This window comes from Nicotiana tomentosiformis, chromosome 3, assembly GCF_000390325.3.
Source record: "Nicotiana tomentosiformis chromosome 3, ASM39032v3, whole genome shotgun sequence".
Taxonomy (NCBI): domain Eukaryota; kingdom Viridiplantae; phylum Streptophyta; class Magnoliopsida; order Solanales; family Solanaceae; genus Nicotiana; species Nicotiana tomentosiformis.
The window spans coordinates 49,914,955-49,933,595 of record NC_090814.1 but is presented as its reverse complement, the minus strand read 5'-3'; the positions used below and the strand labels follow the sequence as shown (position 1 = coordinate 49,933,595).

The 18,641-nt window shown below is 41.0% G+C and overlaps 1 protein-coding gene across 1 annotated transcript; it reads right to left on the bottom strand.

The window, feature by feature from the left end:
- Positions 1 to 10,905: 10,905 nt before the first annotated feature.
- Positions 10,906 to 12,415, bottom strand: LOC138907783 (uncharacterized). Its single transcript, XM_070198395.1, has 2 exons — positions 11,947 to 12,415; positions 10,906 to 10,988 (listed from the first exon to the last, which is right to left on the bottom strand). Exons 1-2 carry the CDS (start codon positions 12,413 to 12,415, stop codon positions 10,906 to 10,908), a joined length of 552 nt encoding a protein of 183 aa, XP_070054496.1.
- Between the last annotated feature and the right edge of the window lie 6,226 nt (positions 12,416 to 18,641).

Genomic DNA, 18,641 nt, shown 5'->3' with positions numbered 1-18,641 from the left:
AAAGGGAGACACTCAATCATGAAAAACAGGCAAGAACCCCTACAGCCTCCATCACTAAAAAGGATAGTCAACGTCATAACCGAAGGAGGTGAAGTCAATGGGGTGACGTACACAGCTGCAAAAAAAGACATCAAAAGTTATTATCACTCACGTGAAACGAGTTTGCCAAGTCTTGGAAGGTGACAGTATAATGTTTGATGACGAAGATGCAGATGGCTTGATGATTCCTCACAACGATGCACTAATAATATCTTTATTTGTACATGATACTAATGTAAAACGCATTTTGATTGACCTAGGTAGCTCAGTAAATATCATTTTACTAAGGGTGGTAAATGAAATGCAAGCTAATGACAAGGTTATACCAAAGTCACGGTCTTTGTTTGGATTTGATAATTCAAGCATCGTTCCGAAAGGAGAAGTTGTAATGGCTACGCTTGCATATAGAGTCATCAAAGATACAAAGTTCCAGGTAATAGAAGCGGACATGGCCTATAATATAATCTTGGGAAGGCCATGGATTCATGATATGAATGTTGTCCCGTCCACATTGCATCAAGTTATCAAATTCCCTTCACATTGGGCCCGAGCTTCCCTTGGCATACCTTCGTTACCATTATTAAGAAAAGTAAATAGGAATTCATCCCAGATAAACTACTGATCTAGCTCTTTCGTTCGACGAATCCGGGAAGATCAACAAGCTTCATGGAGCATTAATTTGGTAGTGATTGCAAATGCAACAGCCAACGAAGCAGATACGAAATAGCAATTAAATAATTCAGTTGGGTACGCTTCTATCCATACCTCAACTGAAAACACACAAGGTCAGACTGATATCGAGTCAAGACCTAATGTGATTCAAGAGCTAGAGGAAAACGAGAACATTAAAACAACCATGGAGGATCTCGAAGCTGTGATATTATTTGTCCACTGGCCAGATAGAAAAGTTTACATCGGAGCAAATTTGAGCCTAGAAATGAAATGTAAGTTAATTAAATTTTTACGTGCTAACGCAGATTGCTTTGCTTGGTCACATTCAGATATGACAGGTATACCACCAGAGGTGATAACTCATAAGCTAAATGAGGATCTGTTATACCCACCTCTCAAGAAAAAGAAAAGGAAGCAAGGGACCTTCAAAAATCAAGTGATACAGGATGAGGTACAAAAACTTCTAAATATCGGTTCAATACGAGAGGTAAAGTACCCTGACTGGTTAGCTAATACTGTTGTGGTTCCACATAAGATTAGAAAATGGCGAGTTTTTGTAGATTATGCTCAGTTAAATAATGTTTGTCCTAAAGATTCATTTCCTTTACCACACATAGATCAATTAATTGATTCTACCGCAGTTCATGAGCTTTTAAGTTTTTTAGATGTTTATTCTGGTTATAATCAGATAAAAGTGGACCCTTCAGATGAGAAAAAAACCTCATTTATCATAGACAGGGGGACTTATTGCTACAAAGTCATGCCATTTTATTTGAAAAATACTGGAGCCACATATCAAAGATTGGTGACCAAAATGTTTTAAGAATACGTGGGAAAAACTATGGAGGTCTACATAGACGATATATTGGTCAAGTCAACATAGGCAGGAGATCATTTTCAACATTTGGCTGAGGCCTTTGAATTTCTCCGCAAGTACAACATGAAGTTGAATCCGGAAAAGTGCGCTTTTGGCGTAGCTTAAGGTAAATTTTTAGGTTTTCTTGTTTCTAAAAGGGGTATTGAAGTAAATTCCGCACAGATCAAAGCTATTGAAGAAATACTAGATGTACTCATGAACAAGAAAGAGGTACAGATATTAACAGGTAGAATAGGGGCTCTAGGAAGGTTTATATTCAAGTAATCAGAAAAATGCTTTAAGTTCTTTTCAGTATTGAAAAAGCAAAATCAGTTTGAATGGACGGATGAGTGTCAACAAGCTCTGAATGACTTAAAGGCGTATCTATCAAATCCACCTCTGTAAGCAAAACCAAAAGACAAAGAGAGATTACTCATCTACCTTGCTATTTTAGAAGTAGCAGTAAGCGCGGTATTGGTACGTGAAGACAAAGGTAAACAATCTCCAATTTATTATGTTAGTAAGTCTTTACTAGATGCTGAGATACGGTATCCTCACCTAGAAAAACTTGCTTTAGCTTTAATTATGGCATCAAAGAAGTTATGACCTTACTTTCAATGTCATCTTATTTCTGTTATAACTGCTTTTCTACTAAGGAATATATTGCATAAGCAAGAATTATCAGGAAGGTTAGCTAAATGGGCTATAGAACTCGTTGAATATGATATTATATATCAGCCTAGAACCGCTATAAAATCTCAGGTGTTAGCAAATTTTAGCTCAAGCTTAATTCCTGAAGCAGATTAAGAACTACGAATATTTGATGGACCTAATCGGGGAACTTGGACATTGTTTACTGAAGGTTCTTCAAATGTTAAAGGAGAAGGTTTGGGGATTGTTTTAATTCCACCCTCAAGAAAGATTATAAGACAGACGATAAAATTTTACCCAATTACTAACAATGAAGTTGAGTATGAAGTTGTGATTGTAAGATTGGAGCTCGTACGAGAGCATGGTATTGAACAAATCGTGATCAAAAGTGACTCGCAACTGGTAGTCAATCAAATGTAGGGGACTTACGTGGCAAGAGAGACACGAATGCAACAGTACCTCGAAAAGGTACGAGAATTGCTTAGGCAGTTCCAGACATGGAATGCTATACAAATACTCAGGGAGGAAAATGCAGAAGCAGACGCATTGGCAAATCTCGCGTCTGTCACTGATGCAACAAATGTAGAAAATGCTATTGTGGTACATTTATTTCATTTAGCCCTCGACCAAACCAAGAGTGAGGTAAATTTTAATAATTTAACTTGGGATTTGAGAAACGAATTTATTAACTTTTTGCAGTATGGTATTTTGCATGAGGATAAAAAGAAATCTCGATTGTTACGGTTGAAAGCTGCTCAGTATTGCTTAATTCGCGGGAACTTATATCACAAAATGTTTGGTGCACCTTTAGTACGATGCCTTGGACCATCACAAACAGAATAAGTAATGAGAGAAGTAAACGAGGGGCATTGTGGCAATCATGTCGGGGGAAGATCGTTGGTGAAGACATTAATAAGAGCAGGATATTATTGGCCAAAAATGGAAGAGAAAGCAGAAAACGTTATAGCAAGGTGCGATAAATGCCAAGATACGCTAATAATATGCATCGACCGGCGGAATTGTTGCATTCAGTCATATCATCATGGCCCTTCATGAAATGGGGGATGGATATCGTAGGACCATTGCCTCAAGCTAAGGGAAATGTACGTTTTTGTTAATTCTAAAGGATTATTTCTCAAAATGGGTAGAAGTAGGTGCATTTAAACAGGTGCGAGAAAAGAAAGTTATGGATTTCATTTGGAAAAATATTATATGTCGATTTGGAGTCCAAAAGGAGATCACTTGTGACAATGGGCCGCAATTCATAGGTGCAAAAGTCACTGACTTTTTCCAAAGATGGCAGATTAAACGATCACTTCTGCAACTTACCACCTAGTGGCTAACGGGCAAGCTGAGTCGACAAATAAAGTTATCATCAATAACTTAAAAAAGCGACTGGAAGAGTCAAAAGGAAAATGGCCAGAAGTACTACCAGGTGTGTTTTGGGCTTACCGAACAACGACAAAGACTAGCACGGGAGAAAATCTATTTTCACTTGTGTATGGAAAGGAAGCTCTAATTCTAGTGGAGATAGGCGAACCAAGCACGAGATAGACACATACTAGTGAGGCAACAAATGAAGAAGAGATACGAGTAAATTTGGTTTTGACGGAAGAAAGGAGAGAAACAACATTAATTCGAATGGCTGCTCAAAAGCAGATGATTGAACGATACTATAACAGGAAGGCAAACCTGAGGTACTTCAAAATTGGGGACTTTGTCCTCAAAAAGGTATTTCGGTCAACAAAAACATTGGACATAGGAAAGTTGAGTCCAAATTGAGAAGGCCCATATAGGATTAGAGGCATTGTTGGAAAAAGCATACAAATTGGAAACCATGGATGGCAAGGTATTACCATCACATTAGAATGCAACAATTTGAAGAAATATTACTTCTAAAAGAGGTTAATACCCAACGTCAGGTATCATGCAAGTTCAATTTTATTTTGTTCATTTAAATTTTACTAACCATTTTAGATGATCGACAAAAAGCTGACCCATACCAAATGATGATATTAGACCCGAAAGACACGCGGAATACTTAATTATTCCCGGTCTAGGTTACAATATTTTTTATGGCAAAAGGGTTATGCAGTCATCATCTAAAAGATTACCTCCGAGTCCCGTATGTATTTCCTTTTTCAGGAAAACGACCAAAAGTAAGGAGTTGATATAACGTTCGAGATTTCATGCTTCAATGCTCTAACACTGGGGGGCTTGATGTCGCCCAAACTCACACCACTAATTGGGATTGTGAGGCGTTCGATGCATTTATAAATACCCAACGCGAGTCGGGGTCGATTTTACAGAGAGCTTTATGTTGGATTAGGAATATACCAAGTCTAAGTATATGATGTGCCCAAGATTGTACTTCCACATATTCGGTTGATTCTTTTCTACTCCTAAATCTTATGCTAATCCTGTAATTGTAAAGCTAAGAGATAATGTTTTTGGTATTGTTGTTTTTCAGGTTATAAAAGATCTAGGGTTATAACTTCCACCTAGTTGGTTACCTAATGGATTGAGAGCTTTAGGGAATGTTTAGTTGATTGGGATATAATATAGCAATCACACGTGATTACTCACTCTATACCTCTCGGTAGTTTGAGTGATTTTGCCCAATTTGGCTTTCTCAAGTCCAAATGGGTATTTCACAAAATAAATGATAGATGCTCAAGTCGGGTCTTACTATCTCTAGATTCGACTCTTTAATTGGGGCTATCAATTTCTTGAGTTCACCCTAATTTCTTGTTAGCCAAGTTTTTCTAGACTTAGTCTCTCTTTCTCAAGTAGAGACTAAATCAATTAGGCATGAATCAATGTTTGCAACCATCAATTCTCATATTCAAGCAAGAACTAGGCTAAATATCATATACCCAATCATAAATAAGCCCCAAATCAATCACCCATTAAGTACCCATACCAGGGTTGGATCACAACCCTAGCTAAGGATTTAGCTACTCATAAAAAATGAAGAAATTAAAGAAGAAACTAAGATAAAACTCATAATAGATAATTAAGGGAATAAAATCTAATGTTAAAATGTTAAACTATTACAAAGTTACCCAAAACAGGAAAGAAAAATGGCTATCTATTCTCAGGTGTTCTCTTCTTAACCTAAATTTGACAAAAGGAGCTATTTATACCCGGCAGAAATTATCGGACAAATTTACCCCTGCGGAGATTCTGCGGCCGCACAATTATGTGTGCGGTCTGCAATTTGACACTAGCTTGATAGGATGGACTTCTGCGGCCGCACAATTCTGGGTTGCGTCCGTACTTCTTCAAATTCCACGGTCCGCACATTTTTGAGTGCGGCCGCACTCTCAAATTTTAGCTTTGACATGCAAGACTTCTGCAGACCGCACATTTCTGAGTGCAGCCGCACTTTTGATTCTACGGCCGCACAATAATGGTACGGTACGCACTTCTTCATGACCCCAGAATCCATCTCTCTAACCTCAACTTCTGCGGCCGCACAATAACTGTGCGGTCCGCACTTTGCATAGATTTGTCAGAGGCTTCCTCATGTTCTGCGACCGCATTCAATATTATGCGGTCTGCATTTTGCCCTTTTAGCTTTGTTTTGGTCCTTGTCCAAAATTACTCCTTCTTGAGTTGATTTTCATCTCTTTGACTCATATTCCAACACTCCTGCAAGAAAGCACATTTCATCAGTTTTCGGGAATATCTTTAAGCAATTTTGAGCTAAAACGAAAGTAAAAGAGTGCAAATAAGTAGTCAAAATCCCTACTTATCAACTTTCCCAAACTTAAGCTTTTGCTTGTACTCAAGCAAATAAGGTAATTCCCACCTCCACAAGAAAAGATCTATTTCACCTGGCCTAAGGTGAATCAAACACACATCAATTGGGACCAATAATTTCCCACAACACTTATGAATTATCAACAATGCAATGATTTGTCTTTTTAAGTACAATAGTTCTAATGTGATACTAGAGCATCAAAGTTAACTTTATTCATCAAGGAAGCTCGCTCTTTCATGTAGGTCATTGTGGATCCCAAACTCGTCCTCCTCTACTCTCTGTTAGCATATCTCACTTTAGAATGTAACACTCAATTCAAGGATTGTGAAAAGTTCGCTCATCTCTCTCAAAAGAATGTCACAAGTACGGCTCTAAGTACCATATGCTTGCCCCTCATGTAAATCACCACTAATGTAAGCTCACTCAACTTGTAATTATGTAGGGCTTTTTCGGGATGTAATGAAGGCTTTTAGACTAAGGTAGGATTTGTTGGAATATCATATTTCCTTAAGCACTCCATTTTCTCTTTTTGGCTCATACTTTATCGACTCTTTGAGTCATTTTCTTTTTCCTCGGGGGAACTAGAGAGACTTAACATCACTCTTTCTTGGTCATGATATTCATTTTCTCCTTCTTTGTTTACTCCATGCCTTTCATCCTTGTTTTTCTTTGAATCCCTTCAACTCTTTACTTTATTCACTTTCTTTTTGGCATTTTTCATTTTGTTCTTTCTTTCTTTTCTTTACCTTCCCTTTTCTTCATTTCTTTCCTCTTCTTTATACCTTTATATCACTTTCAAACTCCTCGTCTCTTCCCTAAACTTACGTTTTAGCCAATTGTTTCTCAATAATGCCAAGGAAAAATCGGGTACCAAGAGAGGGTCATTACAAATGGGTATAGGCTTGTAACATGGTTATTAAATGAAAAAGGGCTTAGGCTCAAATGCGTTGACTAGGAATATCATATTGGTAGGCTATGGAAGATTTCAAATTGGATTAAGGAGAGCCTACAATCATTTCTCAAGCCAAGCCAAACTTAGAATTTCGCCTAGAAAAATATTCGGGGGCAAGTTCTAGACTATTAGCACAGGTACTTTGGACTTGCAACTAAATATCTCACCTCTCACACTGCTGGATTGCTATAGAGAACGGAGTCGAGGGCCCACAACAACCCTATTTAAGATTGAAAATCACAAATGGCTCGACCGAACCACTCGATGAATGCTTAAGTCAACACAAGAGTCAAAAGGTCACAACTAGAGCTATTTTATGCCAAAAACTTATTTTTAACCATAAAGCCGTAGGTAAATGTGTTGGTACCAAGTGAAGCATGCTTGAGGCCCTTTTATTCATTACTACTATTTTTACCTAAAAATATAAAAAAACGGACTCAATCCCTTAAGAAGGTTGTCACGCCATCCATCGTTGGGAAGAGCCACCCGGTTCACACAAAACCCACCTTTGGAAAGAACCATGACATTAAGAAAACCAAAGGCTTATTGCTCACTTAAACATAAAAAGAAGCTACCAAATCAACAAGAAGCTATTAAAGTAAATAAGAAGTTATACTACTAAGAAAAACAAACTACAGAAGCTATAAAATAAACTACTGAAAGGAAGACAAATGAATATACAAACTGAGGGGAAATGAATATATACATCAAGGGAAAGGGAGGAATATATACATAATGAAAGAGAGAATAAAGATAAAATAAAAGGAGTATTAAAGTTATTACAGGCCAATGTCAATGTCATAATAAACTATCCAAAATAGACCACCCCCCTGAAAGAAAAAAACATTGTCCTCAATGCTTAACAAAAATAAGGATAGAGAGTGAAGAGAACTCCCTATATGGTCTCAGTGTGCATGGCATCATCAACACCCTCTGGATCCTCCAACTGGATTTCATCATCCTCCGGTCGGCGAATAATAGGGTGGCTGAACATCTGGAGCATCTCCTCAACGGTGTGGGCAGCAGGGTCCGGCTCCTCAGACTGGCCAGCTGCTGTCTCTGATGCCTCAGGTACGGGTGGAACTGCTGGTGCTACTGGTGCTTTCTCCATCAGAAGGTCAAGGGGAATATCCCCAGCTGATGCAAGCTTGGCCACCTCGGTGCTCAGTCTTTCCACTGAATTCTTTGATGCCTGAAATTTCCGCATCTTCTTCACCTGTTTGCCCAACTCCTCAATAGCTCTGCCGTGTGCCACCACTGTACCCATGATAGTCTTCTGATTTTCCAGGATCTTCTTCAAAGTTTTCTCCACTGACGGAGGTACCTGAGGTGCTGTTGGGGTAGCGGACTGTGCTGCAACAACACTGGATATATCAGACAGCTTTGAAGTAGCTATCTGTGTCCAGTTGTTGAGACTCGCCAATGTCTGGGAGACTCGCAGCACAGTGAGTGAATATGTGGAAGAGACAAGCACTGGCATTGGTGTAGATGGCCTAGAAGGTGGAGGTGGTGGCATGTTAGCTATCTCAGTGGAAGGACCAGCTGTTGTGGAAGGCATGGCAGCTGTAGAAGGCTCAGCAGCTGAATCTGTAACCACCACTATTGGCTCATCAGACTGGCTACTAGTGGTAGTTGCCTTACCCTTGAACTTTGAGTTTCCCGGACCTTGCAAAGAGTACCATGAGAAGGGTTGTTTAGCCCACACCTTTTGATCAAAACTCCTCGGCTCCACCTTTGCATCCGTGAGGTATGTTGTGAGTGTGTTGGGATATGGATAGGAACTTTTATCTCTTTGGACCACCAACGACATATTGGTCGACATGATGGCACCCACATTTATTGGGTACTTGGCCATGATGGATAACACCAAAACTGCTAGGGAGAGGGGAAGATTGTTTTCATTCCGGTTCGGGTCTAAGCGGCTGCACACAAAAGTTTGCCACCCTTTTGCTTCAAAATTGAGGGTGGCCCGAGCAATGGGAACCCTCGTTGTGATCCACGGTGGTGGTGGTGGTCCTGGAGCTGCCAATATCTATGCTAGCCAAGGGCGAACTGCATCACCCTTAGAGAGCTTTTCCAAGTACTGGACTGGTTCTAACTCCTCGAATCCCAAGTACTGGTTTAGAGTGCACTGATCAAATCTAACTTTCAAATTCCGCACTTTGGTAACTTTGGTACCCTTATTGACGTATGCCACATTGGCATAGAATTCTCGTACCAAGTTCTCCTTAGCATCCTTGACACTCTGGGTGAACCACATCCACCCCTGGCGCTCCCAGAACTGTCTAAGGACATTTGGATTGTGAATATCCAAATCCTTAATTAAGAATTGTCGCTCAAGTGTGAGCGATCGCTGGGGCTACCACTCTCTGAACCTTGAGAAGGCCGTCAAACTCACAAACCGATCCTCCCATGCTTCCTTCTTCTTCGACCTCTCTAGGCAGCCCACTCGAGTGTCACCTCCTCTACCATCATCCGGGACATCATCATCTATTGCCACTATTGCCGGAGGAGTAGGTATAGAAGAGGGCTCTGAACCCTAGCTATCGGCATCGGAACCCTCAGAAGAACTTATTGAGGTGGAGGGTTCGTCCCGGAGTTAGTATCTCCCTGGGAAGTGTGATGGTTGGGACTGGGCCTCAGGCTGTTCTCCTATTGAGTGACCTTTAGAGGCTTTCCTAGACGGGACATATGAGCTTGATTCAGAAGGCTCTGTGGCCCTGCCTCTCCCCGGGGTTTGCTTTTTTGTCAAAGTTTTCTTTTGCACCCCCAAAGGTTGAGTGCCTTTGCCACAGCCTCGGGAGGGTTCACCTATCCCTTTAGATGTATCTCCTCTACCTCGTGAACGAACTATTGTTTGCAATATGAGGTACATAAGTCAGTTAGAGCTCAAAATAGTGTACACAAATGCATAACAGTTACAGGAAAACAGACTGCAGAAGAGGCAGTGTGGACCGATCAATTTTGAGTGCGGACGCAGACTGCCATGTGTGGACCGCACAATTTTGAAGTGTGGTCGCATATCCTGAAGTGCGGACTGCACAATTTCGAGTGTGGCCACACAATCCTAATTCCAGAACACTGGTTCTCTGAAGTTCCAAAGTGCGGTCGCACACATTTTTCTACGGCCGCATAATTTTTCTGCGGACCGCACAATTTTGAGTGCGGTCCGCACTTTTCATGCAATATTCTAGCCCTAAGTTTAAGATTTGTGGACCGCACAAATTTGTGTGCGGACGCACAATTTAAAATTACGCAGCACTGACTCTATGTTTTGCAAGTTTTGCACAATTTAGACATAGTATTTGCAATTAAACATGATTAATGATCTACCCAGGCTCCAATGAACATATATGATACTACCCACATTATTTTAAGCACACATGATTAACAATTGTCATTTTAGGTCTAAAAATAACTCTACCACAAAAGAACAAAAACTAAAAGAAATTGAAAAATCTAAAGAAATAATGAACATACCAGTTATGAAGGACGCATGTAAGAATCTACAGTGATGACATGAAGGAAGATTGTGAACTAATTAAACATGCACTGTGTTTGCTTAGGGTCCAAGAACTCAGAGTGTGTAAAATTGTGAATAGTGCATTGAGATTCTATTTATAGGTTGACCAAGTTACCCCAAACCTAAGGTGAGTGCAGCGGCACAATTTTGAGTGCGGACCGCACTCTTAACCTGAACCTTGATGCAACTCTGCGGTCCGCACAAAAGTGAGTGCGACCACAGAATTTGTGCGGGCCGCACAATTTTGTGTGCGGCCGCAGATTGGCTATGAATTTTGACAGGCCAACTTCAGAGAACTTGCAATTTTGGTCTTCCAGTTGTGCGACCGCACACAGAATTGTGGGTTGCATAGTGATTTATGCTACTGCCTTTAGAATTGTGCGGTCTGCATAATTAATGTGCGGTCCGCACTTTTTCAACACTTAGCCAATTTTTTTTATTTTTTTTTAGAATTTTATGACACAGTCCCTATAATGCACATCCATTCCTGCATACACTTCAAAACTAGTTAGCATAAAACAAAGCCTATCTAATGAAAAATATAAAAAAAAAGAAGAAAAAGACACATGGGTTGCCTCCCAAGAAACGCCTGATTTAACGTTGCGGCATGATGCAAATTACCAATTATTTGAAATGAAGAACCGCCACGATGTGGCCATCATCAACCATGCCAAGATAGTGTTTTACCCAATGCCTATTAACTCTGAACACCTCATCATTTTTATTCTTCAAGTCCAAAGCACCAAAGGGGGTTACATTCACCACTTCAAATGGGCCACTCCATTTAGACTTCAACTTGCCCGGAAACATCCGTAACGGGGAATTGAACAATAACACAAGATCACCTTCTTGAAACTCCTTGTTTTAGATGTACTTGTCATGGAGGTACTTCATCTTGTCCTTATATAAGGACGAACTTGAATATGCATGTTACCAGAATTCATCAAGCTCATTCAATTGTGACAACCTTAAGTTGGCGGCGACATCCCATTCAAGATTAAGCTTCTTCAATGCCCACATAGCCTTGTGCTCAAGTTCCACCGGTAGGTGACATGCTTTCCCAAACACTAACTGATACGGTGACATACCAATCGGTGTTTTGTAAGCCGTCCTATAAGCCCAAATAGAATCATCAAGTTTCTTTGACCAATCCGTCCGGTTGGCATTCACAGTCTTTGACAAAATACTCTTGATCTCCCGGTTAGAGACTTCGACTTGCCCACTTGCTTGAGGATGATAGGGAGTTGACACTTTGTGACTGACACCACACTTTGTGAGTAAGGTATCAAAAGATTTGTTAAAAAAGTGCGATCCCCCATCACTAATAATGGCCCTTGGAGTACCAAATCTCGTGAAGTTGTTATTTTTCAAAAATGCCACCACACTTCGAGCTTCATTGTTGGGTAAAGCCACGGCTTCAACCCATTTTGACACATAATCCACAGCTACCAATATGTAAGTGTTCCCACAAGAGATCACAAACAGACCCATGAAATCAATGCCCCACACATCAAAAATGTCAATCTCCAAGATGGTGGTAAGGGGCATCTCATTCTTCTTAGAAATCCCACCGGCCCTTTGACATTCATCACAACGCTTGATGAGATCGCTAGCGTCCTTGTAAAGAGTAGGCCAATAGAATCCACAACTCAACACTTTTGTTGCCATTCTAGCTCCACCAAGGTGACCACCATATGGTGAAGAGTGGCAAGCCTCAAGAATTTCTCTTTGCTCCTCCTCCGGCACACATTGTCGAATCACACCATCGGTACAAATCCGGAAGAGATATGGCTCATCCAAATAATAGTCAAGGCAATCCGGTTTGAGCTTCTTTCTTTGGTTTGAAGAGAACTCATTCGGTACAATACCACTCGCAAGATAATTGGCTAAGTTGGCGAACCATGGCATCCCGGTCATTGAAATGGCTAGAAGTTGCTCGTCGGGTGAAGGAATCATTTATCTCAAGGCCGTCATGTGGCCTCCCCTCCTCCTCCAAACGAGACAAGTGGTCCGCCACTTGATTTTCACTACCCTTGTGGTCTTGAATCTCTAGATCAAACTCTTGCAATAGAAGCACCCACCGCATTAATCTTGCTTTAGAATGTTTCTTGCTCATCAAATATCGAAGCACCGCATGGTCGGTGTGTACAATCACATTTGTACCCATCAAATACGGGCAGAACTTCTCCATACCAAAGACAATAGTAAGGAGCTCTTTTTCGGTCACTGTGTAGTTGACTTGGGCATCATTTATGTTCTTAATAGCATAGTAGACCGGATGGAAGATTTTGTTGATACGTTGCCCCAAAACTGCTCCGACCGCCACATCACTTGCGTCACACATGAGCTCAAAAGGCAAGCTCCAATCCAGTGTGATGATAATAGGAGTAGTAGTCAACTTGAACTTGAGCAATTTGAATTCCTTCATACAATGCTCGTTGAAATGGAACTTGGCATCCTTCTCCAAAAGTTTACATAAGGGGTTCACCACCTTAGAAAAGTCCTTGATGAATCAGCGATAGAACCCCGCATGACCCAAGAAGCTTCTCCCTCCCTTCACGGATGTAGGGGGAGGGAGTTTGGAGATCACCTCAATTTTGGCCTTGTATACCTCAATACCATGCTTTGAAATTTTGTGGCCGAGGACTATGCCTTCTTCGACCATGAAATGACATTTCTCCCAATTTAAAACCAAGTTTGTCTCCTCACATCTTGCCAAGACCTTATCCAAGTTGTTCAAGCAATCATTGAAGGAATTCCCAACCACATAGAAATCATCCATAAAGACCTCAAGAAAATCATCCACCATGTCGGTGAAGATGGCCATCATACACCATTGAAAAGTCGATGGTGCATTGCATAACCCAAATGGCATCCGCGAGAATGTGAAAGTACCATAGGGACAAGTGAAAGTATTCTTCTCTTGGTCCTCAGGAGCAATAAGAATTTGATTATGGCCGGAATATCCATCAAGGAAACAATAAAAAGTTCGTCTGGCCAACCTATCAAGCATTTGATCAAGCAATGGAAGCGGAAAATGATCTTTCCGAGTGACTTTGTTGAGCTTCCTATAGTCCATGCAAACTCTCCACCCGGTGACCGTTCTTGTGGGGATCAACCCGTTCTTATCATTTGTTACCACATTCATGCCCCTTTTCTTTGGGACACATTGCACCGGAGAGGTCCACGAGCTATCGGAAATTGGGTAAACAACCCCGACATCCAACCATTTTGTGATCTCCTTCTTCACCACCTCTTGCATTGCTTCATTTAATCTTCTTAGATGTTCAATGGAGGGTTTGGCATCCTCCTCCAAAATAATCTTGTTCATGTAAAAGGCGGGTCTTCTACCCCGAATATCCGCCAGTGTCCATCCTATAGCTTTCTTCCTCTTTTGAAGCACCGCCAAAATAGAATCTACCTGCACGTTAGTCAAGCAAGAGGAAAGAATAACAGATAAAGTAAAACATGGGCCAAGAAACTCATACCTGAGATGTGAAGGCCATGGCTTTAACTCCAAAGTGGGAGGCTCCTCGATTGAGGGCTTTGTTGGAGGAGTCTTCCGGTTCTCAAGATCTAAGGAAAATTTTCGGTGTTCATAAGTATACGACCTCATTCCTTGTAATGCATTTACACATTACACAAAGCCTTCCTTCTTATCATCATCATGATTAAGCAATACGGCTTCCAAAGTGTCATCAACATTTATCATGGAACTAGCATCGTCAACAATCACCTCGGTCACTAAGTCCACAAACAAACAAACTTCATTGCTATTCGGTTGCCTCATAGATTTGCATATATGGAAAACCACCTTTCATCACCCACCCGGAAGGTGAGCTCACCGGCTTCCACATTAATAAGTGCCTTCCCCGTAGTAAGGAAAGGTCTACCCAAGATAATAGGTACCTCATAGTCCACTTCGCAATCAAGAATCACAAAGTCCGCTGGGAGGATGAACTTATCAACACGAACCAACACATCATCAATAATACCAAATGGTCTCTTCATAGTACGATCCGCCATTTATAACCTCATAGATGTGGGTCTTGGTTGCCCAATTCCCAAAGTTGTGAACACCGAGTAGGGCATCAAGTTGATACTCGCCCCTAGATCACATAGAGCTTTGGCAAAGTCGGTGCTTTCAATAGTGCAAGGGATTGTGAAAGCGCCGGGATCTTCCAATTTCGTAGCCATTGAGTGCACAATAGCACTCACTTGATGTGTCATCTTGATAGTCTCACAATTCATTGATCTTTTCTTTATCACTAAATCCTTCATGAATTTTGCATAACCGGGCATTTGTTCCAATGCCTCAACCAATGGCTCATTAATGGATAAGCTCTTCATCATGTCAATAAACTTCTTAAATTAGTTCTCACTATTTTGCTTGGCGAGCTTTTGAGGGTATGGAGGAGGAGGCCTTGGCATTGGTGCCTTGGCCTTTGGTACTACCGGTTCCGATATGTCAATCACGTGTTCCCTAGACGGGTTCACTTCTTCTTGGGTGTCCTCCACACTCTCATCAATATCAATTCTCACTTCTTCATTAGCTTGAACCACATTGCTTGGAATCTCATCTTCTTGCACCACTACATCATCATCCACAATTCTTCTTTGATTTGAGGTGTTTGCATCTCCGCCTCTTCCACTCCTTATTGTTACGGCCATGGCATGTCTCGTGTTGTTCCCACCCTTCGGGTTCACCACCGTATCACTAGGTAGTGACCCCTTAGGATGAGTGTTTAAAGCTTGCGAGATTTGCCCCAATTGAACTTCCAAATTCCGGATTGAAGTGTTGTGAGAGGCTAATTGAGCATCGGAGTCGGCATTTTCTCCATCATTTATTTGAACATATTTTCAATCCGTCTCATCTCATTGTTGGAAGAACTAGAACCTTGAGACGGATAAGGAGGCGGGTTATTTGGTTGTTGATACATCGGGGGCCTTTGAAAGCCCGGCCCCCGATTCCCTTGGTTATTGTTCCAACCCCCTTGCTTGTTACCTCCCCAATTGCCTTGGTTGCCTTGATTGCTCCAATTGCCTTGATTATTGTTATTGTTCTAATTACCTTGATTGTTGGTACCACCAATCCAATTGCCTCGGTGGTTTTGATTGTTCCAATTTCCTTGATTTCCTTAAGATCGCCATTGTTGTTGATTCGGGCCTTGAGAGTTATTCCTTTGCCCTTGGTAGTTGTTCACATATTGCACTTCTTCCTCTTGCTCATTGTATGATTCGTCTTGGTCAAATCCACTATCATCTTGCACAAATTGTTCCACATGGTTTTGCACTTGTTGACCCTTTTGCCTTCGCTTGTTCACTATCATATTGACACCTTCCATTGCATTTACTTGCTTAGGACCTTGAACCTGTTGAAGTTGAGCTTTGGCCAATTGATTCATTGTAGTGGTCAACTCGATAATTGCTTGCCCATGATCATGCAATTCTTTGTGTAGGTGAATCACATTTGGATTACCTTGAGGAACATTTGCTCTACTTTGCCATGTCGATGAAGTATCCTCCATTTCACAAGCTTCGGCATATGGTGTTGTCATGAAATTTCCACCGGCAAGTTGATTGACCACGCATTGATTGGTAGTATTGATCCCCCTGTAGAAGGTTTGTTGAATCATAGCCTCAGTCATGTCATTATTCGGGCACTCTTTCACCATAGTGCGGTACCTCTCCCATATCTCGTGCAAAGGCTCATTGGATTCTTGTTTGAATGCTAGAATCTCATCTCTAAGAGTAGCCATATGACCAGAGGAAAAGAACTTGGCAATGAATATTTTCGCCAATTCATCCCATGTATGGATAGAATGGTTTGGCAATCTTTCTAACCAGTCTAAGGCTTTCCCCCCATAGAGAGAAGGGAAATAGCCTCAACCTTAGAGCATCTTCGGAGACGTTGGTCTATTTACTCCCCCAACAAGTATCCACAAATCCTTTCAAGTGTTTGTACACATTTTGGTTCGGAGCCCCGGTTAAGAATCCACGTTTCTCAAGCAATGTGAGCATAACATTTGTGATTTGAATGTTGCCCGCCCTAATGCGGGGCGGGACTATGGCACTTGCGTACCCTTCATTTGGTAACACCCGGTGTGGAGCCGCTCTTGGTGGATTTGTGGGTGGAACGGAAATGTTGTCTTGAGGCGGTTGGCCTCGTTTATTTGCTTGAGGCTCAAGAGGAACCTCCTCAACTGGGTCATCTTCCACATTCACATCCCCCAAAGGCATGTTTCTAAGAGGATCATTGTTGAGATCCATTTTTGTACCTACAATCGATTCACAAAAAGGTTAGTAACCCGGAAGGAAAAGAAGACAAATCATACACAAAACCAAATATATAGCTAAATCCGTTTCTAGCTCCCCGGCAACGATGCCAAAAATTGATGTCGCCCAAACTCACACCACTAATTGGGATTGTTAGGCGATCGATGCATTTATAAATACCCAACGCGAGTCGGGGTCGATTTTACAGAGAGCTTTATGTTGGATTAGGAATATACCAAGTCTAAGTATATGATGTGCCCAAGATTGTACTTCCACATATTCGGTTGATTCTTTTCTACTCCTAAATCTTATGCTAATCCTGTAATTGTAAAGCTAAGAGATAATGTTTTTGGTATTGTTGTTTTTCAGGTTATAAAAGATCTAGGGTTATAACTTCCACCTAGTTGGTTACCTAATGGATTGAGAGCTTTAGGGAATGTTTAGTTGATTGGGATACAATATAGCAATCACACGTGATTACTCACTCTATACCTCTCGGTAGTTTGAGTGATTTTGCCCAATTTGGCTTTCTCAAGTCCAAATGGGTATTTCACAAAACAAATGATAGATGCTCAAGTCAGGTCTTACTATCTCTAGATTCGACCCTTTAATTGGGGCTATCAATTTCTTGAGTTCACCCCGATTTCTTGTTAGCCAAGTTTTTCTAGACTTAGTCTCTCTTTCTCAAGTAGAGACTAAGCCAATTAGGCATGAATCAATGTTTGCAACCATCAATTCTCAAATTCAAGCAAGAACTAGGCTAAATATCATACACTAAATCATAAATAAGCCCCAAATCAATCACCCATTAAGTACCCATACCAGGGTTGAGTCACAACCCTAGCTAAGGATTTAGCTACTCATAAAAAATGAAGAAATTAAAGAAGAAACTAAGATAAAACTCATAATAGATGATTAAGGGAAGAAAATCTAATGTTAAAATGTTAAACTATTACAAAGTTACCCAAAACAGTAAAGAAAAACGGCTATCTATTCTCAGGTGTTCTCTTCTTAACCTAAATTTGACAAAAAAAGATATTTATATCCAGCTGAAATTATCGGAAAAAATTGCCCCTGCGGAGATTCTACGGCCGCACAATTATGTGTGCGGTCCGCACTTTGACACTAGCTTGACATGATGGACTTCTGCGGCCGCACAATTCTGGGTTGCGGCCGCACAATTCTGGGTTGCGGCCGCACTTCTTCAAATTCCGCGGTCCGCACATTTCTGAGTGTGGCCGCACTCTCGAATTTTAGCTTTGACATGCAAGACTTCTGCGGACCGCACAATTTTGAGTGTGGCCGCACTTTTGATTCTGCGACCGCACAATAATGGTGCGGTCCGCACTTCTTCATGATCCCAGAATCCATCTCTCTGATCCTCATCTTCTGCGGCCGCACAATAATTGTGCGGTCCGCACTTTGCATAGAAATTGTGTCAGAGGCTTCCTCACGTTCTGTGGCCGCACTCAATATTGTGCGGTCTGCATTTTGCCCTTTTAGCTTTGTTTTGGTCCTTGTCCAAAATTGCTCCTTCTTGAGTTGATTTTCATCTCTTTGACTTATATTCCAACACTCCTGCAAGAAAGCACATTTCATCAGTTTTCGGGAATACCTTTAAGTAATTTTGATCTAAAACGAAAATAAAAGAGTGCAAGTAAGTAGTCAAAATCCCTACTTGTCATGGCTATGCATATATAAGGATACACATGGAAAGAAGACGTATACCACAAGAACATAGTTCAGCCAGAATTAAAACCTTTAAGAAACCTTTGAATAAAATGTTAAAATTTCAAAGGCGTTCAAGCTCGCGGAAAGGATGGGCAATAGAAAGTGCAAAATACTCCCACGAGCTTCTAGGTTAAGGCCATAAATTTAACCACGGGAAAATATACCCGTATTTGTA